This window comes from Hyla sarda, chromosome 7 (genome assembly GCF_029499605.1).
Source record: "Hyla sarda isolate aHylSar1 chromosome 7, aHylSar1.hap1, whole genome shotgun sequence".
NCBI lineage: Eukaryota > Metazoa > Chordata > Amphibia > Anura > Hylidae > Hyla > Hyla sarda.
The window spans coordinates 56,361,656-56,389,017 of NC_079195.1; the positions used below are offsets into that span (position 1 = coordinate 56,361,656).

Here is a 27,362-nt window from a genome sequence, read left to right on the forward strand (position 1 = left end):
CAAATGAGAGGCTTCATTACAAAGCAACAATTGGTCATGCAAAAAAACAAGCCCTTATATGCGTCCGCCGATGGAAATATAAAGGAGTTATGGATTTTAGAAGGCGAGGAGGAAAAAACGAAAACGCAAAAATAAAATTGGCCTGGTCCTTAAAGGGGTACTCCCACCCTAGACATCTTATCCCCTATCCGCCACTGGGGACCCCGGCATTGTTGCATGCGACACCCACCTGTTTCTTGTCCGGAAGCACTGGAGGGTCTCGGTCGCGACCACGGGAACGGAAGTCCGTGATGTCAGAACTCTGCCCCCGTGTGACGTCACGCCCCGTCACCTCAATGCAAGTCACGCCGTCACGCCCCCTCCCATAGACTTGCATTGAGGTGACGGGGCGTGACGTCACACGGGGCGGAGTCCTGACTAGAGATGAGCGAACTTACAGTAAATTCGATTCGTCACGAACTTCTCGGCTCGGCAGTTGATGACTTATCCTGCATAAATTAGTTCAGCTCTCCGGTGCTCCGGTGGGCTGGAAAAGGTGGATACAGTCCTAGGAAAGAGTCTCCTAGGACTGTATCCACCTTTTCCAGCTCACGGGAGCACCGGAAAGCTGAACTAATTTATGCAGGAAAAGTCATCAACTGCCGAGCCGAGAAGTTCGTGACGAATCGAATTTACTGTAAGTTCGCTCATCTCTAGTCCTGACGTCACGGACTTCCGTTCCCGTGGTCGCGACCGAGACCCTCCAGTGCTTCCGGACAAGAAACAGGTGGGTGCCGCATGCAACATTGCGGGGGTCCCCAGCGGTGGGATCCCCGCGATCATACATCTTATCCCCTATCCTTTGGATAGGGGATAAGATGTCTAGGGTGGGAGTACCCCTTTAAGGTTAAAATGGGCTTGGTCCTTACGGGGTTAAGGGGGTATATAGACTAGACTAGAATATCACTAGAGTGAAGGCATTTTACTGTTGTTTTATTCTTTCTGATTTATATGTAATCTTATCTGTATAATGTATGAATTTATCACAATGTTCTCTAGCCGGTGGCTCTCCAACTATTGTAAAACTCCCATCATGTGGTGTCCGGGCATGCTGGGAGTTGTAGTTTTGCAACAGCAGGAGGCACCCTGTTTGGAAAACACTAGCATGATGGGAGTTGTAGTCTTTTAACAAGTGGTAAGCCACAAGTTGGGTTTTACTCTTTCGCCCCTCTTTCGATCTTTGCTAAGACCTGGTGAGTAAGACAAACCACGTGTCAATCTCCGTGACCTATTTGTACCAATCACGTACGCCGCAACTAAAAGAATTTGGACTACACCAAAACTACAGGCAAAGCTTCCGGCTACGACCGGAAGTGGTACGTCAGATAATGTGTTCCCCCTTTCCTAGAGCTTCCTGTTTTGCTGCTGTCATTGATTTTTATGACTGATCCCAACTGAGCCTGTGTGTCTCCTGTATTGCCCTCATGGCTGCCGGTCACTGCCCCAGTATTATACCGCTCTCCTAGCCATGTAGTCCGGGGCTTGTGTGCACCTTCTGCCTGCCGTGTATCTCCTCCATGATGTCGGGGCCTCAGTCTTCAGTTCTGGGTGGTCGCCCTCAGCCCCCGGTCATGTGCTCCAGCTCCTGGCAGGGTCAGGCTGATCTGGCTGCGGTGGTGAAGTTATCTGCTGCAGACTTTCCTGCCCAAGAAGAAGAAGAGGAGGAGAAGGAGGAGCCCTCTAGGTGAGACCCCACTATGAGGAGCTTGTTATCCCCTAGAACAGTGGTCTTCAACCTGCGGACCTCCAGATGGTGCAAAACTACAACTCCCAGCATGCCCGGACAGCCAACGGCTGTCCGGGCATGCTGGGAGTTGTAGTTTTGCACCATCTGGAGGTCCACAGGTTGAAGAACACTGCCCTAGAACAACTACAACTCCCAGCATGCCCTCTGAGAGGAGCTCGTGCTACAGGTGGCAAATTCTCCATTCATTTCTATGGGAGCGCCAGAGATGCACAAGTACCACACTCGGGTTTCTCCGGTCCTCCCATAGAAATGAATAGAGCGCTTGCTGTCTGTAGCACAAGCTCCTCTTGGAGAGTCGGGGCGCCAGTCTAGAGATCATGGGGGGTCCCAGTGTGCAGACCCCCGCAATTAGATCCTGTGGATAGGAGGTAAGTAAAGGGATTGTGCCATTAAAGGGGTACTCCCCTGGAAAACATTATATATTTTTGTTTTTTTAATCAACTGGTGCTAGAAAGTTAAACAGATTTGTAAATTGCTTCTATTTAAAAATCTTAACCCTTCCAGTACTTATCAGCTGTTATATGCAACACAGGAAGTTATTATCTTTTTGAATTTCCTTTCTGTCCGACCACAGTGCTCTCTGCTGACACCTCTGTCCATATGAGGAACTGTCCAGGGTACAAGCAAATCCCCATAGCAAACCTATCTTGCCCCAGACAGTTCCTAAAATGGACAGAGGTGTCAGCAGAGAGCACTGGTCAGACAGAAAAGGAATTCAAAAAGAAAAAAACTTCCCGTGGAGCATACAGCAGCTGAGAAGTACTGGAAGGATTAAGATTTTTCAATAGAAGTAATTTACAAATCGGTTTAACTTTCTGGCACCAGTTGATTTACATTTTTTTTTTTCATGGGGAGTACCCCTTTAAGACACATAGGTCTAAACTGAAGCATCATGGCAGTGTTTTCCAACCAAGGTGCCTCCAGCTGTTGCAAAACTACAACTCCCAGCATTCATGGCCAGCCAAAGGTTGTCCGTGCATGCTGGGAGTTGTAGTTTTGCAATAGCTGGAGGCACCTCGGGAAAACACTGCATTATGGAAATGAAACATATTTCATATTTACACATTTTTCTGAAAAATGTCCTGAGAGATACAGACGTCCCAATCCCCCATGCATCTGCAATGTTTTGATAAGTGTTGCCCTTGGTTACGACCCAGACGGTCACACATACGGTTACCCTCCCAGTACTTTTTAGTGGCTGTATGCTACAAATTCTTTTCTTTTTGAATTTTTTTTTTGTCTTGTCCACAGTGCTCTCTGCTGACACCTGATTCCTGTATCAGAAACTGTCCAGAGTAGCATAGGTTTGCTCTGAGGATTTTCTCCTGCTCTGGACAGTTCCTGATACGGGCATCAGGTGTCAGCTGAGAGCACTGTGGACAAGGCAAAAAACGAAATTCAAAAAGAAAAGAATTTCCTCTGTAGCATACAGCAGCTAATAAGTACTGGAAGATTAAGATTTGTTTAATAGAAGTAATTTACAAATCTGTTTAACTTTCTGGCACCAGATAAAAAAAAAAAAATGTTTTCCACCGGAGTACCCCTTTAACCCCTTAAGAACCAGGTCAATTTCCGTTTTTGCACTTATGATTTTTAGAAGGTGAGGAGGAAAAAACGTAACACTTTGTTTTCCACCTTCGTACCTATATGAGAGCTTGTTTTATGTGCTGCTAATTTTACATTGTAATGACATTAGTCATTTCACCACAAAATCTATGGCGAAGCCCCAAAAAATTATTTCTATGTAGTGCTTATCTTAGGTCCATAAGGTCGCAAGGATACCGAATATATGTAGATTTTATTTTATTTTCCAACTTAAGAAAAATAACTACATGCACCAAAATTAGTATGTTTAAAATTGTCATCTTCGGACCCATATAACTTTTATTTTTCCACATACGAGGCTATATTGGGGCTCATGATCGGTACCATTTTGTTTTGATGGGACTTTTTGTTAGATTTTTATAATTTTTTTTTTAGGGTATACAAAATGACCATGAATACGCAATTTTGGTCTTTGGATTGTTTTTTACTTATACGCCATTGACCTTGTGGTTTAATTAACATTATATTTTTATAGTTCGGACATTTATGCACGTGGTGATACCACATATGTTTATTTTTTATTATCTTTACATATTTTTTATATGGAATTTGGGAAAAGGGGGTTGATTTAAACTTTTAGTATGTAAGGGGTTAATTCACATTTATTAACTCTTTTGTTTAACTTTTTTTTACTCCCATTTTTTTAGTCCCCATAGGGGACTATTACATGCCATCTTCTGATTGCATACACTGTTCAATGCCATGCCATAGCATAGCATTGATCATTGTTGTCTGTGCTCGATTGCTCCAGGCTGCTGAGCCAGGCTAGAGCATCGCAGAAGAGATCGGACAGCGAGGAGGCAGGTAAGGGCCCTGCCGCCATCCTCTAAACTGATCAGGACACCGTGGTAATCCCAATCAGCCAGACTGAGCTGCCTGGAATGCTTTTTTTTTTTTTTCATTTTAGATGCGGTGATCAACTTTGATTGCCGCGTCTAAGGGGCTGATGCCGAGCATCACTGCGGTCGGAGATGTCTGGCATTAGACATGGGTCCCAGCCGTTATGACGTGGGGTCACCTCGTGACAGCCGTCAGGCCCCCTCCCATAGACTTGTATTGAGGGGGCGGGACGTGACGTCATGAGGGGGCGAGGCTATGATGTCACGAGCTCCTGGCGTCAGCTCCAGTATTCGGAACAGTTTGTTTTTAAATGCTGAGCAGCGGAGTACCCCTTTAAGTACCAGGACACAAGGACGTACATGTATTACTTTCATCCTTAACAGGTTAAAAACAGCACATTTGTCCTCCTTTACATAGATGTATGTGGTGCACGTCTGATTTTACAAACTTTACTTTGTAGGAAACTTCTCTTGATTCATCTCATGTTCACATTTTGTGTTGTTTTCTTCTTTTAGGGAGCACTGTGCAGTCCTGGAGCTACCATCATCCTCACAAGTCGACTCTCCATGTACCTTGTCTTTACTGTGTGCGCCTCAAGGGAAAGATCGAATACTGAGTATTACTGTCTGCAGTGAAGCCAGGACCATTGAGGTTTATGGTGGGTCCCCAGATGGACATGAAGAGGAGTACCTGGGCACCAGTCGAGGGGAGAGATACTGCACCTTTCCAAGCAGTGAAGAAGATGGTTCTGCTGTTTTGTACAAAGCTCACCTGAAGTTTGAGTTCCCAGCACCATCATGTACTGTCAAGGTACAAAGACTATAGACCTGCCCCAGAGAGCTTGTTTCACCTTTTTCTATATCGCCATTTCAGAAGATGGGATGTAAACCTTACTATGTTACACAATACAGTGGTCCGCACAGGCAGATATGTCTTAGCCACTCAGTAGTACCAAGAAGAATCAGGACTTATACACTTAGTCATTTCTAAGTAATGGTGGAAAATAACTTGATCCCTTTCTGCATTGACTTGCTAAAAGGAGTCATATAGAGGGAGGGAAAATGACACCTCTATCTCCTAGTCTATATATTTTAAGGGAAACTGACAGCCAGTTCACGTGCACTAAGCCCAATACACAGGGTTATAGTGCGAATGAAGCGAATAACGAGAGGGTGCGTTCACACCACGTTCGTGCATTATGGCCGCCGGATCCATGCTGCACCCTATTCATTCGAATGAGCCGAATGGAGTCGGATAGTGACTCCGGTTGGATCATGTTTGGACCGTATCAGTTTTGTTGCCGGCCTAAAAACCGTGGCAGACCAGGTTATTCAGTCCAGCAACAAACCCGATAGGGTCCAAACATGAGCCGACCGGAGTCACTGTCTGACTCCATTCGGCTCATTCAAATGAATGGGGTGCGGCACAGGTCTGGCGGGGGACTTTAAAAATCAGCCGCTGCAATCCGGTTCCAGAGATACCTTGTACAAGTCTTCATTGCTCATAGGCGAATTTGCCCAATGGAGGTGGGAGCCAGGCTAATACAACAGGTATCTCCGAAACCAGACCACAGATCTGGGTACGTGATACTTTTTGTGTTTCCATGTATTGAATTTAGTGCCGGTAAGCCGGCTATCAGTTTCACTTTAAAGGGGTATTCCAGGCAAAAACTTTTTTATATATATCAACTGGCTCCAGAAAGTTAAACAGATTTGTAAATTTCTTATATTAAAACATCTTAATCCTTTCAGTACTTATGAGCTTCTGAAGTTAAGGTTGTTCTTTTCTGTCTAAGTCCTCTCTGATGACACGTGTCTCGGGAACCGCCCAGTTTAGAAGCAAATTCCCATAGCAAACCTCTTCTAAACTGGGCGGTTCCCGAGACACGTGTCATCAGAGAGCACTTAGACAGAAAATAACAACCTTAACTTCAGAAGCTTATAAGTACTGAAATGATTAAGATGTTTTAATATAAGTAATTTACAAATCTGTTTAACTTTCTGGAGCCAGTTGATATATATATATAAAAAAGTTTTTGCCTGGAATACCCCTTTAACAGACAACCTTTTGAAATACCGTATTTATCGGCGTATAACACGCACTTTTTAGGCTAAAATTTTTAGCCTAAAGTCTATGTGCGGGTTATACGCCGATACACCCCCAGGAAAGGCAGGGGGAGAGAGGCCGTCGCTGCCCGCTTCTCTCCCCCTGCCTTCCCTAGGGTCTAGAGCCCTGCTGCCGGCCCTTCTCTCCCCCTGGCTATCGGCGCCGCTGCCCATTCTGCCCCCCTGACTATCGGTACCGGCGCCGCGCCGTGCAGCGCATAGCAACGACGAAGGGGACGCACGCCGGAGGCCTGCAGCAGCGCGGACCCCGACCCCGGCAACAGGTAATTATGCCACCGGGGATGGGGGGGAGGCAACGGGGCAGCGGCGCTGGCAATGGGTGCCGCTGCCCCTTCTCTCCCCCTGGCTGTCGGCGCCGCTTCTCTCCCCCTGGCTATCGGCGCCGGCACCGATAGTCATGGAGACAGAACGGGCAGCGGCGCCGATAACCAGGGGGTGAAAAGGGCCGACAGCAGCGCTCTAGACCCCAGGAAAGGCAGGGGGAGAGAAGCGGGCAGCGACGGCCTCTCTCCCCCTGCCTTTCCTGGGGGTATATCGGGGTATACACGCGCACACACGCACCCTCTTTTTACCATGGATATTTGGGTAAAAAACTTTTTTTACCCAAATATCCTTGGTAAAATGAGGGTGCGTGTTATAGGCCGGTGCGTGGTATACCCCGATAAATACGGTACCTCATGTAATCAAACATTATTTGGAGAGGTAAATATGTGCAAGTAATCTTGTAAGTGCACCATGTAGTACTTAAACGGGTTTTTTAAATTTTTTTATTTATTTATTTTTTGGCTCCAGAAAGTTAAACAGATTTGTAAATTACTTCTATAAAAAAAAATCTTAATCCTCTCATTACTTAGGAACTGCTGAAGTTGAGTTGTTCTTTTCTGTCCAAGTGCTCTCTGATGACACCTGTCACAAGAGCCGCCTAGTTTAGAAGCAAATCCCCATAGCAAACCTCTTCTACTCTGTGCAGTTCCCGAGACCAGCAGAGATGACAGCAGAGAGCACTGTTTCCAGATAGAAAATAACTACTCAACTTCAGCAGCTGATAATTATTGGAAGGATTAAGATTTTTTAATAGAAGTAATTTACAAATCTGTTTAGCTTTCTGGAGCCAGTTGATATAAAAATACCCCTTTAACGAGTTTTTTTTCTTCTGTTAACTTTTACTTTTTCTATTTCAGCTGCTGTCGCTTGGTGGCAGGAGCCGTGTCCTAGTGAGTGAGATTTCAGTGCAAATGACCTCTGTCCCAGAAAGATGTTCTCAAGCCTCATGCCTGCCAGAGCTGTCCATAAATCTAGATCGTGTACAGAGTATTATGGACAGTATGGGTGGAAAAATGTCACCCGGGGCAGAGCAGTTGATGAACATGGTGCGTGCGCAGCAGAAGGTAAGTCCTTCCTCTTAGATCACACATCTACAATAGGTCTATGTACATGACTATTTTTAGTCTCCTCTAACAGGAACCTATGAGACAAAAAAGCATTGTGAACCTATAATGAAAAGTTATAGAATTTCCCAGTATTTTTGGTGTAGTCGTTCTTCAGGGTTTTACAAGACCTATGCTTGCTGTCGTTACTTTCAGTGGATAACAAAAATAAATCTTCATTATACATTTACTGAATCCAGTATATCTCTTTAGGGTATATTCACACGTACATTAGTATCCTGTGCCTATTTGAAGCTGAAGATTTTATGCTTTAAAATATACAGCATCTAATATACGTAGGATACTGTACATTTAAATACACCCTTAGGGCAGTGTTTCCCAACCAGGGTGCCTCCAGCTGTTGCAAAACTACATCTCCCAGCATGCCTGGACAGCCAAAGGCACTGGGCTAATTTTTTGCGCCGTGATCTCTAATTTTTTTTTGATACCACATTTGCATATATATATAAAACTTTTCATAATTTTTTTTTTTTTAACATCAATTTTATTAGGGAATAAAATAGGGGACTATTTATAGCAATAATTTGATTGCTAATACTGTTCAGTGCTATGCATAGGGCATAGCACTGATCAGTGTTATCAGTGATCTACTGCTCTGATCTGCTCGATCTCAGAGCAGAAGACCCGTGGAAGGCAGTGGAGGCAGGTGAGGGGACCTCCGTCTGCAGTTCTGGATGATCGGATCGCCGCGGCCGACAAATTAGGAAGTCTGCTGTGGGGGTGTCCCCAACTACTGACGGAGGGCAAGAGCGGGTGCCGGAAGTGTGTAACTGTAGTGGGGGACCCTGATCCTGGCATCAGCAGTGGGATCGGGGTCCCCAGAGAACGCGGCAGGATGACAGGCAGGACGTGCGCAGCAGCAGGAGGGAAGGCTGTGCCTCCTGCTGTTGCCTACCAACAACTCCCAGCATGCACAAAAGGGCATGCTGGGAGTTGTTGTTATGCAACAGCAGAAGGCACAACTACAACCCCAGCATGCCCTTTGGTAGTTTGTGCATGCTGGGGATTGTAGTTATGCAACAGCTGGAGGCACATTTATTCCATGAAAAAGGGTGCCTCCAGCAAATGCATAACTACAACCCCCAGCATGCAGAAACTACCAAAGGGCATGCTGGGAGTTGCAGTAGTGTGCCTCCAGCTGTTGCATAGCTACAAGTTCCAGCATGCTCTTCTGCTGTAAGTGCATGCTGAGAGTTGTAGTTTTGCAACAGCTGAAGGCACACTGGTTGCAAAACACAGAGTTTACCTATCTCAGTGTTTCGCAAGCTCCAGCTTTTGCAAACTACAACTCCCAGCATGCACTGATAGACTGTACATGCTGGGAGTTGTAGTTTTGCACTGGGAAACACTGAGTTAAGGAACAAACTGTGTTTTGCAACCATGGGGCCTCCAGCTGTTGCATAACTACAACCCCCAGCATGCATGGGCGTGTTAGTAGTATGCCTCTAGCTGTTGCATAACTACAAGTCCCAGAATGCACTTCGGCATGCCCTTCTGCTGTCACTGTATGCTGAGAGTTGTAGTTTTGCAACAGCTAGAGGTTTGCCCCCCCCTCCCCCCATGTGAATGTACAGGGTACATTGACACAGGCGGGTTTACAGTGAGTTTCTCGCTGCAAGTTAGAGATGCAGCAAATTTTCTGCTTCAGCTCAAACTCCCAGCTGGAAACTTGCTGGAAACCCCCGCCCATGTAAATGTACATTAAAAACACTGCCATAAAATAAAGGGTAAAACGCTACATATACACATACCCCTACACAGTTACCCCCCCCCCCCACAATAAAAATGAGAAACATCTGGTACGGCACTGTTTCCAAAACGGAGCCTCCAGCTGTTGCAAAACAGCAACTCCCAGTATTGCCGGTCAGCCATTGACTATCCAGGAATGCTGGGAGTTTTGCAACAGCTGGGAAACACTGCCATATGGTAATTTTGGTATTTGAGGCAAGTCTAATTCTTGCATCCGGGTCCGTCCCTATGCAAATCCCTAATTTAGGCCTCAAATGCGCATGGCGCTCTCTCACTTCGGGGCCCTGTCGTATTTCAAGGCAACAGCTTAGGGCCACATATGGGGTTTTTCCCTATTCGGGAGAAATTGCGTTATTTTGGGGGGCTTTTTATCCTTTTACCCCCTATGAAAAGGAAAAGTTGGGGTCTACACCAGCATGTTGGTGTAAATTGTTTTTTTTTTTTTTTTTTTACACTAACATGCAATTGTTGCCCCAGACATTTTCACAAGAGGTAAAAAGAAATAGACCCCCAACGCAATTTCTCCTGAGTACGGAAATACCCCATATGTGGACGTAAAATGCTCTGCGGGCGCACAACAAGGCTCAGGAATGAGAGCGCACCATGTACATTTGAGGTGATTTGCACAGGGGTGGCTGATCGTTACAGCGGTTCTGACATTAACACAAAAAAGAAAAACACCCACATGTGACCCCATTTTGGAAACTACACCCCTCACGGAACAACAAGGTGTATAGTGAGCCTTAACACCCCACAGGTGTTTGAAGAATTTTCCTTAAAGTTGGAGTGAAAATGAAAAATTTTGTTATCCCAAATTTTTCATTTTCTCAAGGGGTAATACTGGGTCTTTTGGGGATTTTAGACCTACCAGTTTACCTCGGAGTAGATGGTAGATTGAGCTGCACTGCCTCTTTGTCTTCTATTGTAATAGGAAAAAAGCCCCCCATAATTTGTAGCTCCATTTCTTCAATCCATTGTGTAAATGTACATGCCCCCCCCGACTTCAATTCCAAACAAATTCTCTCTCAAAAAGCCCAATGGCGCTCCTTCTCTTCTGAGCATTGTAGTTCGCCTGCAGAGCACTTTACATCCACATATGGGGTAGTTCAATGGGGTTTAAAAATTTGGGGGGCTTTTTCTCCTATTACCCATAGAGAAAATGAAAAATCTGGGGTAACGCAAGCATTTTAGTGAAAAAAATCAAATTTTTCATTTTCACGTCCAACATTAGCGGAAATTTGTCTCACTGTACCCCTTGTTACCTGCCTTGAGGGGTGTATTTTCCAAAATAGTATGCCATGTGTTTATTTATTTTTTGCTGTTCCTAAATGTGACAGGCCCCCCAAAAACCACTTTAGCAAAATTTACTTTCAAAAAGCCAAATGTGGCTCCTTCTCTACTGAGCATTGTAGTGCGCCTGCAGTGCACTTGACGTCCACACATGGGGTATTTCCATACTCAGAAGAAATGGGGTTACAACTTTTATCAATGAAAATTTACCACTATGATAAAGTAGAATATGTCACAAAATAAATCTCTGAATCAAATTCATAAATTTAAAGTATCCCAGAGTTATTAATGCTTAAAGTGACAGAGGTCAGATGTGCAAAAAATGCTCGAGTCCTTAAGGTAAAAATGGGCTGGGTCCTTAAGGGGTTAAATAAATGATTATCACAGGCTACTTGGATAAGGTGCATATAATGATAGACCCCTTAGCCCAGTGTTTCCCAACCAGTGTGCCTCCAGCTGTTGCAAAACTACAACTCTGAAGGCTGTCGGGGCATCCTGGGAGTTGTAGTTTTGCAACAGCTGGAGGCACCCTGGTTAGGAAACACTGCTTTGCCATACAGACTGCTATATGGCCATAAGTTATTTTTTTTTCCTTCTGGTAGCGCTCTTGAGCGCTCAATTCCTGGATTCAAGGCACAATCCTTCCTTTTCTGTGAATGCTTCAGGACAGTCTGCAGATACTGATACTAATATGTTTCTTCCTGGCAGCATCAGGTACCTTTTGGAGCTCACTTTATGCAGCTGTTTGGGAGCTTCCAGCATGGAAGGGGTCAGATGAAGGAGGAGGCCAGACAACCAACACTTTCAGTTAATACGATTACTGATAAGAAGACAGAAATCCCGGTTTCCCAGTCTTGCCCCTCAGTTCAACACACAAGTCCTGAAAATGATATGAAGTCTATTATGTCTTCACTGCTGCAAAATTCGATGGGACCGGCTGCCAGTCCTGATTCTTTGGTGCCATTTCTGCGCAATCTTTGTGTAGGAAACAAACCGGAATCCTGCATAGCATCAAAGTAAGTTCCTTTGGCTCCAGTATATGTGTAGTACAAGCAGCTTAAAGGAAATATGCAGCCATAACAACTTATCCTCTATCCACAGGATAGGGGATAAGTGTCTGATCCTGGCTGGTCTGAGCACTGAGACCCCCCGCGATCTGCTGCACGGGGCCCCGACTCTGCAGCCGACACGCCTTCTCAATGTAGTTCTATGGGAGAGGCGGGGAGGCAGCGTTCGTTCCCTCCTCTCCCATAGAACTGTATGGGGAGGGGGCGTACTGCCGACCTCACTGAGGTCAACGCTACACGCATTAGCCGCTCTCACAGAGCAGCAATGCCGGGGCCTGTTTGGGAGATCTCGGGGGGGCCCAGCGGTTGGACCCCCCCCCCCCCTGCGATCAAACCCTTTTCCCCTGTCCTGTGCATAGGGGATAAGTTGTTATGACTGCAGTTGTCCTTTAATTGCTCTAGTGGCGCTAAAAACAGGGCAGTGTTGGTGTAATGTAAACCATGCAATTAATGGTGTACAGTTAGGCATAAGTGTTAAAAGGGGTTTTCCGGGGTCACTTTTACATATGTATGTATGTGTGTGTATGTTATGTGTGTATGTATATATGTATGTGTATATATAATATATATATACATTTTTTTTAATTTTTTTATTTTTTTTATTATACCGGAGCATAAAAAAAAAAAAATTCATACTCTCCTGATCCCAGCTCGTTGTTACTATGGCACTTTATCCCTGCTGCTGATCTCCACTTATTCATGCTTCCAATGCATCTTGTAGGTGCAAGGACTGCCCACTCAGCCAATTACTGTGGACAGTGTCTGGCAGTTCCTGCAAAAATGGGACATCGTAATATGTCCAGCAGGATGCACCATATTTACCATACAGCATGAGCGACAGTGATAAATGTGTCACATTTGTAGGCTACACTCTCTAAAACAGCTGGATGTCTCGAGCTGTTGCAAAACTACAACTCCCAGCATGCCCGGACAGCCAAAGGCTGGCCAGGCATGCTGGGAGTTGTAGTTTTGCAACAGCTGGAGGCACACTGGTGGGAAAACACTGCTCTAAGTATAAGGCTTTGCTCACATCTGCATTGGAGGTTCTGTTAGGAGTCTCTGCTGCAGATTCTGTCAAAAATAATCCTGGACAAGTCAAAGCTCTACTCATTAAAGGGCTATTCCATGAAAAAACATTTTTTTTCATATGAACTGGTTGCAGAAAGTTAAACAGATTTGTAAATTACTTCTATTAAAAAAAAATCTTACTCCTACCAGTACTTATCAGCTGCTAAAGTTGAGTTGTTCTTTTCTGTCTGACAACAGTGCTCTCTGTCTGTCTCAGGAACTGTCCCAGAGTAGCAGCAAATTCCCATAGCAAACCTCTCCTTCTCCGGACAGTTCCTGAGACAGACAGAGGTGTCAGCAGAGAGCACTGCGGTCAGGCAGAAAAGAACAACTCAACTTCAGCAGCTGATAAGTACTGGTAGGATTAAGATTTTTTTTTTATAGAAGTAATTTACAAATCTGTTTAACTTTCTGGAGCCAGTTGATATGAACATTTATTTTTTATTTTTCATGGAATACCCCTTTTAAACTCCATCTGTTTGTAGCCATTTGTGTCCAGCATGGAGAGGATTTGGCGCCATGATGATTTTAGTTGTTCTCTTCCAACAATGGAGTAGAATAATGATTTAAAACATGTGGTGTGAACCTAGCCTTAGCAAATCCGGTCTTACTAAGGGGTTGACCCAATAACAGTATTTATCACCTATCCACAGTAGTGCGCTTATGTGGCCATTAGAGTTGAGCGAACTTACAGTAAATTGGCTCGTAGCGAACCCTGCAGCTCGGCTGTTGATTACTTTAGTCTGCATAAATTAGTTCAGCTTTCCAAGGGCTCCAGTTGCCTGGAAAAGGTGGATACAGACCTAGGAGAGACCTAAGACTGTCATCCCGGACTTTTCCACGCAACCAGAGCCCTTGGAAAGCTGAACTAATTTATGCAGACTAAAGTAATCAACAGCCGAGCTGCAGGGTTCGCTACGAGCCAATTTACTGTAAGTTCGCTCAACTCTAATGGCGATTGCTGCATTCACTGTTTATGGGACTGACAGCGATGGCCAAGCACAATCTCAATCAGTCCCATTGCAGTGAATGGAGCGGTAACCAGGCAAGTGCACTACTGCTCCATTTACTAGGGACACTGGGACTCCCGTGTTCTTAATTGGTGGACGTTCTAATGTCGGCCCCCAGAGGTGACACGTTTATCACCTGTCCTGTGCCAAGACATTTTTCAAGTCAAAATGGCGACAGCTGATTTCCCAACAGTACCTACTATAATCACTGTCTAGTGGATAGGAAAAGAACTATGAATATATTTTATCCCTAAAGTACATGTGTTCCATAATTGCAGAGAAGAAAAGACTGAACCAGCTTTGGAGAGACTTCTGTCTGCGCACATGGAGCGTATGGAAAGGACACTTATGGCCCATATCGACCAGCGGATGAGACGTTTACAGGAGCATCTGGACACTAGACTGGATCGGCTATTAAACCTAATGCAGAACAACACATTATCCAAAGACTCGGCAGAAAAACTAGTCAATGGCCAAAATGAGCATAGGCACCAGCAGGACTATGACTGCGGAGAATTCATTATTCATTAATCCAGTCATTAGTTATGGGATTCCTTGCATGAATGATTTTATGGTCTCTGTGGGTTCGACATCAATTCATTTACTGGTGGATTTGTGAACGGTTTTCTTGAGGTTTAGAAAATACTGACATATTGAAAAGCTATACTGAATAAATCTCCGGGTGTTATGTTATAGGCATTGTACACCTTTGACACCAATTATTTATACTATATGGGGGAGATTTATCAAAATCTGTGTTGCCCCTAACAACCAATCACATCGCTTCTTTAATTTTTCAGAAAGAAGTGATCTGATTGGTTGCAATGGGTAATTCAGCAATTTTGATAAATCTCACCCTACGTGCATATGAAATAAAAATAAATAAATAAAGCAACGATGCAATAGTTCTTAAAACAATTCTGCAGTTTTGTTTCTACCACCTCCTATTCAATACTATGGGCTGTCATGTAGAAAAAGGACGGTCCAGTGCTTGACGCAGGGAACAGGTACTTTATTAGAATGCCATGGAGAACAAACAGGTAAACGGAAACATGTGACTCGTTTCGGCTCGAGTTACTGAGCTTTAGTCATTGGTATGACTAAGGCTCAGTAATTCAAGCCGAAACGCGTCACATGTTTCCGTTTACCTGTTTGTTCTCCATGGCATTCTAATAAAGTACCTGTTCCCTGAGTCAAGAGCTTGGACCATCCTTTTTCTACTTCTATTTGTTGGGGCAGAGTCAACGCCTGGTCCGTGCACTTATTTCGAGGGTGAGCTGATACGAACTCTGCTTGATGTGGGCTGTCATGGTCACAGATAACAGACAGACTCTATTTCGCGTGATCCTGCAGTCATTTTCTGTTCTGTCCGACTGTACGTGAGTAAGAATTCGCTGAATTTGTTTGCGGTCTGTTACTATTGAAATTTATCATCATAGGAGCTGTCAGAACAAAACAAACTTTTCAGTTAAAGGGGTACTCCGCTGCTCAGCATTTGGAACAATGCTATGGAGCTGGCACCGGGAGCTCATGACGCCATAGCTCCGCCCCCTCATTACGTCACACCCAGCCCCCTCAATGCAAGTCTATGGGAGGGGGCGTGAGCCCCCTCCCATAGACTTGCATTGAGGGGGCGGGGCGTGATGCCATGAGGGGGCGGAGCTATGGCGTCACAAGCTGTCGGCTCCAGTGTTCGGAACAGTTTGTGGCGGAGTACGCCTTTAAGGCCTATTGCATAGTTGCCTTAGTTTGGATTTATGAAGACAATAAAAAATTGGTGATGAAGAGGCAAATAGCCTTGGAATATGTTTTTAACCCCATTCTTTAAATTTTTTTTCTTTTCATTTTTTTTTTGTGTAAAATTGTAAAGGAGGTAAGGGTGGGTTCACACCACGATTTTCTATACAGTTTTTGGATACGGTTTAAAAAAAAACAAAAAAAAACATATGCAACTGTACAGAAAACCGTGCCCATAGACTTTCCATTCAAAACTGTATGCACCATATTGCATACGGTTGTCTCCGTTTTTCACACCACACGGTTTTTTACTTTTTTTTTTTCTGGACAGAAAACCGTGGCCTACCACGCTTTTTGGTCCAGGTGAAAAACCGTATAGACCCGTATAAGTTTTTTTTTAAACATGGGAGTCAATGGGAACCGTACAGAACTGTATGTGCGTACGGTTCCATCCAGTTTTCACCATACGGTTTTTGACTTTCCACAGTTTTTTTTCTTGGAATTTCAATCAAACAAGTGAAACTTTATTCATAATGGAGTGAAAAGTTCAAAACTTATGCGTTTTTTTTCTTAAAAAACGGATGCAACCGGACATCACTTTTCAAACCGTATACAGATAAAACTTTGTACACACGTTTTGATACAGTTTAGTCAGATTTTGAGGAATCCGTTTTTTGTTTTTTTTGTCAAAAACCTGAAAAAAAACTGTATTGCAAAAACGTGGTGTGAACCCAGCCTAATTCTGATGATTCTGTGGTTTCCACTCTGGCCCCTTTTTAGCCGGCTCCAATAGATTTAACTCTAATTTAACCTATTATTTGCTGCAACTGTGACCTGAATGATGTCAATGCATCATCCTGGCAGTGATTGGCTGCAGCTGCCACATGTCAACACGAACATCACTGTTACCCAGTAAACACGAACCAGTCAGGGGATCTGGGAAGTGGTAGCACACTAGCAGCAGGGCATTAGTTAAAAAAAAAAAAAAAAAAAAAGCATTACCCTTTTGTTGTCTTGTTGCATTGTTAGCTTTTTGAAAAAACAATGCAATGGGATTCGAAAACCCCTTTTAACTTCAATACACACCGGCGGCTGTTCACCTGTTCAGTCACGCTTGCTATGGTGCAAGTGTTTTGTTTATTGGTGGTGAGGTATTTTCATAGGTGCTGCTTTTCAGGACTGTCCTAGTAACTGTACTGTGTGAACATTAAAGGGGTACTCCGGTGAAAACCTTTTATTTTATTTATTTATTTTTTTAAATCAACTGATGCCAGAAAGTTAAACAGATTTGTAAATTACTTCTATTAAAAAATCTTTACCCTTCCAGTACTTTTTAGCAGCTGTATACTACAGAGGAAATTCTTTTCTTTTTGAATTGTTTTTTGTGTTGTCCACAGTGCTCTCTGCTGACACCTCTGTACGTGTCGGGGAATGTCCAGAGCAGCATAGGTTTGCTATGGGGATTTTCTCCTGCTCTGGACAGTTCCTGATACGGGCATCAGGTGTCAGCAGAGAGCACTGTGGACAAGATGAAAAATAAATTTAAAAAAGAAAATAATTTTCTTTGTAGCATACAGCTGCTTAAAAGTACTAGAAGGGTAAAGATTTTTTAATAGAAGTAATTTACAAATCTTTCTGGCACCAGTTGATTTAAAAAAATGTTTTTAAAGTTCCCCTTTAAAGCGGTTTTCTCAGTATAGCAAATGTTGTTATAGGCCAAAATGTGCCGATCTGTGAGAGTCCAGTTGCTTGGATCCCAATATAATAATTCCTAGAATAAAGGGGCTACAAAGGCAAGTAAAGCATTGGACCTCTGCACATATCTGCAAATGATGGCATAATCTGCACTGTCACCAAGTGCGTTGAAAGAATAAGAGCCTATACTTCATTCCCTCGTTGCTCCCACTGTTACACTTCTATTCTGCCAGCTTCCGAAGTGGCCCAGCTTGGCCCATCACAGAGCTGAGCAGAGGTGCGGGACATCATCGAAAGCTGGCAGAATGGGAGCGCGGCAGGGACTGGATGTGACAGCGGGGGAGGTAGGTATGCACTCTTTTATTGTTTTAATGCACGTGGAAGCAGTAAGAAAAAAATTAAATTTGCCGGGAAACTGCCTTTAAAGGGATTGTCTGGTGAAATGTATTATTTTATATTTGTCCTCAGTTGCAAAAACTTTAACTTCCCTTCCTCTTCTCCTTCGTAGGGTCTGGTATCAGGATGCCCCGTCTCCAGCCAAGCAGTAGACATAACGTCAAAACGCCACTCCGCTAAATCACTGGCCACAGTGGTGTCCCGCATCCATTTAATGATTGGCGAGCGGCATTGTCCGTTCCCCCACCTGTAGACACTACATTCTGCAGCTCTGTAAAGGCATTGTCAGCGTCCACTGATGGGGCACCTGAGCTACAAGGAAGGGGAGTTAAAGGACATCTGCAGCGTGATTAACACTTATCCCCTATCCACAGAATAGGGTATAAGTGTTTGATCGCGGGGGGGGTCCGACCGCTGGGACCCCCTGTGATCTCCTGTACGGGGCCGTCGCTCTCCCATGCAGGGCGCATGCCAGTCGCAGCATGACGTTGCAGCCAGCATGCCTCCTCCATACATTTCTATGGGAGAGGCGGGGAGGCAGCGTTCATGCCTCCCCGTCTCCCCCATAGAACTGTATGGGGACGGGGAGGAGAAGGGGCGTCACCGTCGACCTCTAGGTCGACGCTACGCGCCTTAGCGCTCACCAAAGCACTGTGTTCCAAAATGAAAAGAATTTCCTCTGTAGTATTCAGCAGCTAATAAGTACTGGAACCAGTTCACTTAACCTGTTGGGGACGGAGGGCATACTTGTTCACCCTTCGCCCACTCCCACATCATAGCGGGTCAGGCCCGGCTGGGACCCGTGGCTAATAGCATGCGGTACTGATCGCTTTAGACGTGGCGTACAAAGTTGAACGCTGCGTCTAAAGTGAAAGTAAACTAATGTCGGTTAGCTCAGGGGGCTGTTCGGGATCGCCGCAAAGAAATCACGGCATCCCGAACAGCTGTAAGACACGATGAGGGTCTCCTACCTTGCCTCCTGTTGTCCGATCGCCGAATGACTTCTCAGTGCCTGAGATCCAGGCATGATCAGTCAAGCAGCAGAATCATTGATCTATGGTTTCCTATGAGAAACCATTGATCAATGTAAAAGATCAGTGTGTGCAGTGTTATAGCCCCCTATGGGAGCTATAACATGCAAAGAAAAAAAGTGAATAAAGATCATTTAACCCCTTCCCTAATAAAAGTTTTAATCACCCCCCGTTTCCCATTTAAAAAAAGTGATATCGCCTCGTGTGGAAAAAATATATTGTTATTTAAACCGCACGGTCATTGGCGTACGCGCAAAAAAATTCCAAAGTACAAAATAGTGTATTTTTGTTATCTTTTTATATCATGAAAAAATGAATGAAAAGTGATCAAAAAGTCCAATTGATACATAAATGGTACCGCTAAAAACGTCAGATCACAGCACAAAAAATGAGCCCTCATACCGGCCCCTACGCAGAAAAGTAAAAAAGTTATAGGGGTCAGAAGATGACAATTTCCTGCATGTAGTTATGATTTTTTGACAAAATTTGACAAGTATGACAAAATCAAACCTATATAAGTAGGGTATCATTTTAATCGTATGGACCTACAGAACAAAGAGGAGTTTTTTACCGAAAAATGCACTGTGTAGAAACAGAAGCTCCCGAAAGTTACAAAATGGCGTTTTTTCTTCAATTTTATTGCACAATAATTTTTATTGTCACTGCAAAGTAGAATTGGTGGCGCAAAAAATAAGATCATATGGATTTTTAGGTGCAAAATTGAAAGGGTTATGATTTTAAAAAAGGTAAGGAGGTAAAATGAAAGTGCAAAAATTGGAAAACTCTCCGTCCCACAGGGCTTAAAAAATAAAAATAAAAAATCCACAGGAGTACACCTTTTTAAGGACCATGAATGCATCCAAAGGATCAGTGCCGTCAGAACTGGTATTGTTGGAATATGTGTACTCCAATGTGTCCCCCTTATAACAGTATTTAAAGTAAATGTATCATCAGAAAATCACCTATTGTTTCAATCAAGTTTAATGTTAAACCTATTTAAAAACTTTTTTGCTGACTTTTTCATTTTAATTTTCAATATAGACATTAGAAATTTGAAATGTTGCAATTTTTACTGTGGCCACTGAGCCTAACAATAAGCTGACCGTTCCTGTTCTGTTAAGATCATTATTTCAGCAATAGTCTCTTCATCCTCACAGGAAGGATTACAATGATGGTATCACTTCTGTTAGGCTATGTTCACATTTTAAAAAAGGGGGAAAGCTGGCTCATCAGATGCTGGATGTAGGTTTTAACGAGTACAGCTATAAGGTTGTGTACCCAATAGAACAACACGTAATAGAAGAAGAAGGAAGGGTATTACTGTTCTCAAGCTAAATCCTATGTGTGAGATGTGTATATATGTTTGTATGAGAGTGAGTAACAATAAAGGGTGATTTAAAATACGGTAGATTACATTTATTGTTTATAAAAAAAAATGCACTTGTATCAGTATCAGACACCACACGCAAAGCACTGATACATATGTATTTTTTATAAACAATACATTTAATCTATTTTAAATCACTCTTTATTGTTACTTTTATACAAACATATACAATGATCCCTCAACTTACAATAGTTTCAACATACAATGGTCTTTTCTGGACCACTGTAACTTGAAACCAGACTCAACATCCAATGATACAGATAGTCCAGATCTGTGATACATGTCAATAGCTGGAAGAACTGACCAATTGGAATGGGGCATTAACTGGTATAACAGCTGTATTACTGAAGCGTATACACTGACTGATGTCTGGTAGCGCCCCCTACATTTCAGGGAGGTATTACATGTTCTGTACTGCTCTTTACCTGTGCCAGGGTTAGCTGCTCAATTGGACAGCAAGTGAGGGCGGCTCCAGTGGCTTTGCTAGGGTTGGTGTCACACCCCCCCCCTTCCACATAATAAAGTTTTTAGCCTGTTGTGATGGATACTAGGGATCGACCGATATCGGTTTTTTAGGGCCGATACTGATACCAATAATCGGTGGAGGTTAGGGCCGATAACTTATACCGATATTCCGGTATAAGTTATCGGCTATTTATCCCCCCTCGACACCGCTGCAGAGCATTGATTTAAAGCTGGCGCTTTAAAAGCATTGATTTAAAGCTGGCGCTTTAAATCAATGCACTGCGGTGGCTTTTGCGGTGCCATAGGCCGCCGCCGCCACCACCACCACCCGCTTCTCTCCCTCCTACCTGTCAGGGTGGTCCGGGCCATCCATTCTCCCTTCCTGTAGTGTCCGGCGGCATTCCGGGTGGAGGGTGCATCGGTCCGGGCTGTCCTTCTTCTCCGGGGGTCCTCTTCTCCACTCTAGGCAGGCTCCGGCCTAGTATGCTGCATAGACGCCGCTGCGCAGTGACGCCCGTGCGCAGCGACGCACCTGACGTAGTGGCGTCTATGCAGCGTACTAGGCCGGAGCCTGCCCGGAGTGGAGAAGAGGACCCCCGGAGAAGGACAGCCCGGACCGGTTCACCCTCCACCCGGAATGCCGCCGGACACTACAGGATGGATGGCCCGGACCACCCCATTACGGGTAAGTTTAATTTTTTTTAATTGACTCGGAGGGTGGGGGAGGGGCCCGACCGTTATAGCGGTATGGGCAAAAATCCATACCGGTATACCGCCCAGCACTACGGGGGGGGGCGGTCGCGGTGTGGATCGGGGGGGTGGGGCATTATCGGCTTATCGGCAAGGTAATTGCCGATACCGATAATGCCCAAAATCGTGATTATCGGCCGATAATATCGGCCATAACGATAATCGCTCGATCCCTAACGGATACCACTGGTGTAGCGCATTGTGAAAAATTCCAGTATAATAATTAAATATACCAATTGCCACAGATCTAGTGAGGAGAATACACAAGAATATCAGTGACTACAGGTGACGTCTTCTCTATAATGAGGAGAATACACAATGATATCAGTGATTACAGGTGACATCTTCTCTATAGTGAGCAGAATACACAATGATCTTCTCTATAGTGAGGAGAATACACAATGATATCAGTGACTACAGATGAAGTCTTCACTATAGTGAGGAGAATACAGAATGAGATCAGTGATTACAGGTGACGTCTTCTCTATAGTGAGAATACACAATGATATCAGTGATTACAGATGTGGTCTTCTCTATAGTGAGGAGAATACACAATGATATCAGTGACTACAGGTGATGTCTTCTCTATAGTGAGGAGAATACACAATGATATCAGTGACTACAGGTGACATCTCTATAGCGAGGAGAATACACAATGATATCAGTGACTACAGGTGACATCTCTATAGTGAGGAGAATACATAATGATATCAGTGATTACCGGGGCGTCTTCTCTATAGTGAGGAGAATACACAATGATATCAGTGACTACAAGTGACTTCTCTATAGTGAGGAGAATACACAATGATATCAGTGACTACAGGTGACGTCTTCTCTATAGTGAGGAGAATACACAATGATATCAGAGACTACAGGTGACATCTCTATAGTGAGGAGAATACATAATGATATCAGTGACTACAGGTGACGTCTTCTCTATAGTGAGGAGAATACACAATGATATCAGTGACTACAGGTGACGTCTTCTCTATAGTGAGGAGAATACACAATGATATCAGTGACTACAGGTGACGTCTTCTCTATAGTGAGGAGAATACACAATGCTATCAGTGACTACAGGTGACGTCTTCTCTATAGTGAGGAGAATACACAATGATATCAGTGACTACAGGTGACGTCTTCTCTATAGTGAGGAGAATACACAATGATATCAGTGACTACAGGTGACGTCTTCTCTATAGTGAGGAGAATACACAATGATATCAGTGATTACAGGTGACGTCTTCTCTATAGTCTTTCCTTATCTAATTCAGATGGAACATACCACTGGGTCCAGCTAAATCTTCTCTCTGCAGAATGTGACGCCCAGACGGCTCCTCACTATGTCAGCACATTCTGATCCTCTATATGAAAATAATAATTATTATTATAAACCTGCCAGACACTGTATCCTCTAAATATAATAAACTAGTATATACTAGGGCTGCACGATATATCGCAAAAACAATCGAATTGCGATTTTTGCTCTTTTGCCATATATCGATATGGCCCCTGGGAAAATTTGCGATTATCTGCCCGGGCGGATCCCGTGTGTGGCTGCAGCGCGGGCCGGCCAGGGCAGATAAAAACAAATTTAAATATTAAAAGTCTGTGTTTCCCAACCAGGGTGCCTCCAGCTGTTATGAAACTACAACTCCCAGCATGCCCGGACAGCCAAAAGCTGTCCGGGCATGCTGGGAGTTGTAGTTTCACAACAGCTGGAGGCACCCTGGTAGAGAAACACTGATCCAAGTAAACGGCGCAGGGATAAAAAATAAAAACATTATGCTCACCTCTTACTGATACCCTGCATCTGTACACCTCCGTGCGGTCCCGGTGTCTCTATACAAGCTGTAGGACCTTTACCTTCAGCCAATCACTGGCCGCAGCGGTGTCACATGTCAAGCCAGTGATTGGCTGAAAGGTAAAAGTCCTCAAAGGTCTGCAAACACACACAAACCTAGAGTGTGAGCTGCCGGGGAGGAGTAATGTGACGGGAATATGTGACAAGGGGTGGAGGGGCAGAATGTGACAAGAGGGGGGGGGGGGGGGGGGAGATGTGAGATGTGAAATGGGCGGTGGGCATAAAATGGGTGAATAGTTGTAAAATTGAGGAGATTGGACATGAAATAAGGGGGTTTCACTATTTATTTATCACATTGCATCACATATCGAAATCACAATATTTAGGCCCATAATCGCAATCGCACATTTTTCTCATATCGTGCAGCCCTAGTATACACTACACTCTATGAATATAAACCTCACACACCGTGCCCCCAGCAGTAGCACCCCCATCATCCACCAGCTGATGCTATTACCACAGAACAGGGAGTAGGGGGAATGGGGGGGGCGGGGGTGCCCTGGCAACACACCCCAGCAGCAGCACCCCATCATCCAGCAACACCTCCCCCCAGAAATAGCACCCCCATCCCCCTCCCCCCACTGGATGATGGTGGTGCTACTGCTGGGGGTGCTGGTGGATGATGGGGTGCAGCCTCATCATCCACCAGCAATAGCACCCCCATCATCCACCAGCACCCCCCCCCTTCTGGGTGATGGTGGTGCTACTGCTGGGGGGGGGGGGTGCTGGTGTATGATGGGGTGCAGCCTCATCATCCACCAGCAACACCTCCCCCCCCCAGAAATAGCACCCCCATCATCCACCAGCACCCCCCATTCCCCCTATGGTAGTAGAATCAGCTGCTGGATTATGGGGGTGCTACTGCTGGGGGAGGGTGCTGGTGGATGATGGGGGTGTTACTTCTGGGGGGTGCTAATGCTGGGGGGGGGGGCGGGTGCTGGTGCATGATGGTGGTGCTACTGCTGGGGGGGGGGTGCTGGTGGATGATGGGGTGCAGCCTCCTCATCCACCAGCAACACCTCCCCCCAGAAATAGCACCCCCATCATCCACCATGACCAGCAACACCTCCCCCCAGAAATAGCACCCCCATCATCCACCATGACCAGCAACACCTCCCCTCAGAAATAGCACCCCCATCATCCACCAGCACCCCCCCCCCCCCCTTGCTGGATGATGGTGGTGCTACTGCTGGGGGGTGCTGGTGGATGATGGGGTGCAGCCTCATCATCCACCAGCAATAGCACCCCCATCATCCACCAGCAACCCCCCCTTCTGGATGATGGTGGTGCTACTGCTGGGGGGGGGGGGGGGTGTCGTGGATGATGGGGTGCAGCCTCATAATCCACTAGCAACAACACCCTTCCTCCCCAGAACTCCCACAGCACCCCTTTTTCTCTGTACCTGGCTGACTGGTGCAGACTGGTTGCTGGCTCGGCTGCTCCTACTGTCCCGGGCTCACTAGTGTGGGCGGCGGCGCGTCATGTTAGCGCCGTCCATCTAGCTCCGCCCGCTGACGTCCTGTCACAAGCCGGGACGTGTGCCGGAGCTAGGGTGGGGGAGGAGCTTGGTGCTGTCAGCGCTGAGGACTGGGGAGGGGTGACGTGGCTGCCGTCAGCGCTGAGGACGGGGGGGGGGGGGGGGTTGTGCTGCCAGCGCTGAGGACCGGGGGGGGGGGAGGGGGGTAGGGCGTGACGGGGGTGCTGTCAGCGTTAACTGAGGACCGGGGTGGGGGGCGGGGGTTGCTGGCAGAGTGGTGTTACCCCATCAGCCTGGTGTCACCCGGTGCGGTCCGCACCCCGGTCACAACGCCACTGGTTTTGCAACATCTGGAGGACCACAGTTTAGAGACCACTACACAGTGATCTCCAAACTGTGACCCTCCAGATGTTGCAAAACTACAAATCTCAGCATGCTGGGAGTTGTAGTTTTGCAGCTTTTAGAAGGCCACAGTGAAGATCACTTATCCCGATCTTCACTGCAGCCTTCTCCAACGCACTTTCCGGCCGCCGCTCAGATGATGACGCCGCTGCTCCGGGTAAGCCGGGCCATGTTCCCCCCCCCTCGCCGCCTGTGTTACCACCACTCTGTACCGACTTCGATCGGTGGGCAGAGCGGGGGGAAATGAACTCTAACCCCCCGCTCCCCTCCTGCCATTGGTGGTCAGCCTGACCGACCAATGGCAGGGGATAGAAGGGGGTGGCAAAACTGCCACCTGGCTCCTATCCTTTAGGCTGGTCGGAGCTGTCTCTGACAGCTCCGATCACGCTTATTTTCCGGAAGATCGGGTCACCAGTCTGAATTGACCTGCGATTTGCTGTGATCGCCGACATGGGGGGGTCTCAGGACCCCCCTAGGTATTGCCACGGGATGCCTGCTGATAGATATCAGCAGGCATCCCTGTCCGATCCCCGCCTGCGAGCGGCAGTGATCGGAAATACGGAGGGCGTATGGATACGCCCTTCGTCCTTAAGTGACGGGACGCGAGGGAGTATGCATACGCCCTCTGTCCCCAAGGAGTTAAAGGAGTACTCTGCCCCTAGACATGTTATCTGCCACAATCACATTATAGCCGGCACCGCCATCAATTAAGGCCGGCACCGCCATTAATTAATCAGTATGACTGCAGCCACTGCTACCAGACCTGTCCGTCTGGCAGCAGCGCAGTCTACATGAGGTGGACCTGGGGTGGGACCTGAGTGACTATCCCACCCCTGCCTTTCCGCCGCATTAAGTGAGTGGAGGAGGAGGGGCATGGCACATACGGTGCCAACAGGAAGCCCTGCCTCTCTCCTTCCGCAGTGACTGCCCGTAATCTCACCTAGTCACACCGCCTGCAGGACCATCAGTCACAGCCTGATAATCCGCCCGCAGGACCGTCTGTCTGACTGCTTCCCTTTCCTCCGCCCTGCGCATTATAAATGAACGGTGCTGCAGCGCGCAGCGCCGTTAGTTTATGGCAGTGTTCTTCAACCTGCGGACCTCCAGATGTTGCAAAACTACAACTACCAGCATGCCCGGACAGCGGTTTGCGGTCCGGGCATGCTGGGAATTGTAGTTTTGCAACATCTAGAGGTCCGCAGGTTGAAGACCACTGATTTAAGGCATGCCTATGAAGTTAGCGCAGGAACTCCTGCACTCACTTCATAGTAGTTGCGCATAGTGACATTCTCTGATGTCAGAAGCCAATGTTTTCCAACCATGGAGCCTTCAGCTGTTGTAAAACTACAACTTCCAGCATGCCCAGACAGCCTTTGGCTTTCCGGGCATGCTGGGAGTTGAAGTTTTGCAACAGCAGGAGACACAAAACTACAAATCCCAGCATTCCCAAACAACATTTGGCTGTTTGGGCATGCTGAGATTTGTAGTTTTGTGTCTCCTGCTGTTGCAAAACTACAACTCAAGCCAAAGGCTGTCTGGGCATGCTGGGAGTTGTAGTTTTGCAACAGCTGGAGGTGCCATGGTTGGAAAACACTGGCTTACAGTAAATGTCTTAAAATAATAAATATACATACCTGCTTTCGCTCCCCCGGTGCCTCCAGTAACCCGCTCTGGCCTCCACCCCGATCCTTTTCCTGGTTGCCGGTGGTCGGTGAGTCACACTGCCGCTCAGCCTATCGCCGGCCAAGGTGGGGCTTGGCTGAGTGCAGTATGACTCACCGACCACCGGCAACCAGGAAAAGGATCGGGGCGGAGGCCAGAGCGGATTACTGGAGGCACCGGGGGAGCAACAGCAGGTATGTATATTTAATATTTTACTGCTAGCAGTCTGAATGGCAATTTTTGCATCCTGGAGTACTCCTTTAAGTTAGAGAAATATATATTGTGAAAACCCCTCTTATCATAAATCATCCTGTACAGATTAACATTAGGGTAGAGTTACATGTAACAGAAGGCAGGAGGCACTCTATAGAGTCAAGTCATCGGCGGATCCGCAGCGTAGAATACGCTGCGGATCCGCCGATGACTTGACTCTATAGAGTGCCTCCTGCTGTTTTCCCCCTTGTGTGCTGCTCACAACAGCAATCTGCCACTAACAAGCAGCCACAC

The 27,362-nt window shown here is 45.9% G+C and overlaps 2 protein-coding genes across 2 annotated transcripts in view; one reads left to right on the forward strand and one right to left on the reverse strand.

Moving 5' to 3' along the window:
• The window catches only part of LOC130283124 (disintegrin and metalloproteinase domain-containing protein 9-like), a 155,653-nt gene that overhangs the window by 84,809 nt on the left and 43,482 nt on the right, over positions 1 to 27,362 (reverse strand). Inside the window, exon 4 of the mRNA XM_056532314.1 lies at positions 22,736 to 22,765. Within this exon, the coding sequence (XP_056388289.1) occupies positions 22,736 to 22,765 (30 nt within the window). The remainder of the gene's footprint in view (positions 1 to 22,735; positions 22,766 to 27,362) is intronic.
• C7H10orf88 (chromosome 7 C10orf88 homolog) lies at positions 1,342 to 15,015 on the forward strand. Its single transcript, XM_056529780.1, has 5 exons — positions 1,342 to 1,723; positions 4,747 to 5,041; positions 7,539 to 7,745; positions 11,553 to 11,860; positions 14,268 to 15,015. Exons 1-5 carry the CDS (start codon positions 1,557 to 1,559, stop codon positions 14,518 to 14,520), a joined length of 1,230 nt encoding a protein of 409 aa, XP_056385755.1. The 5' UTR covers positions 1,342 to 1,556; the 3' UTR covers positions 14,521 to 15,015.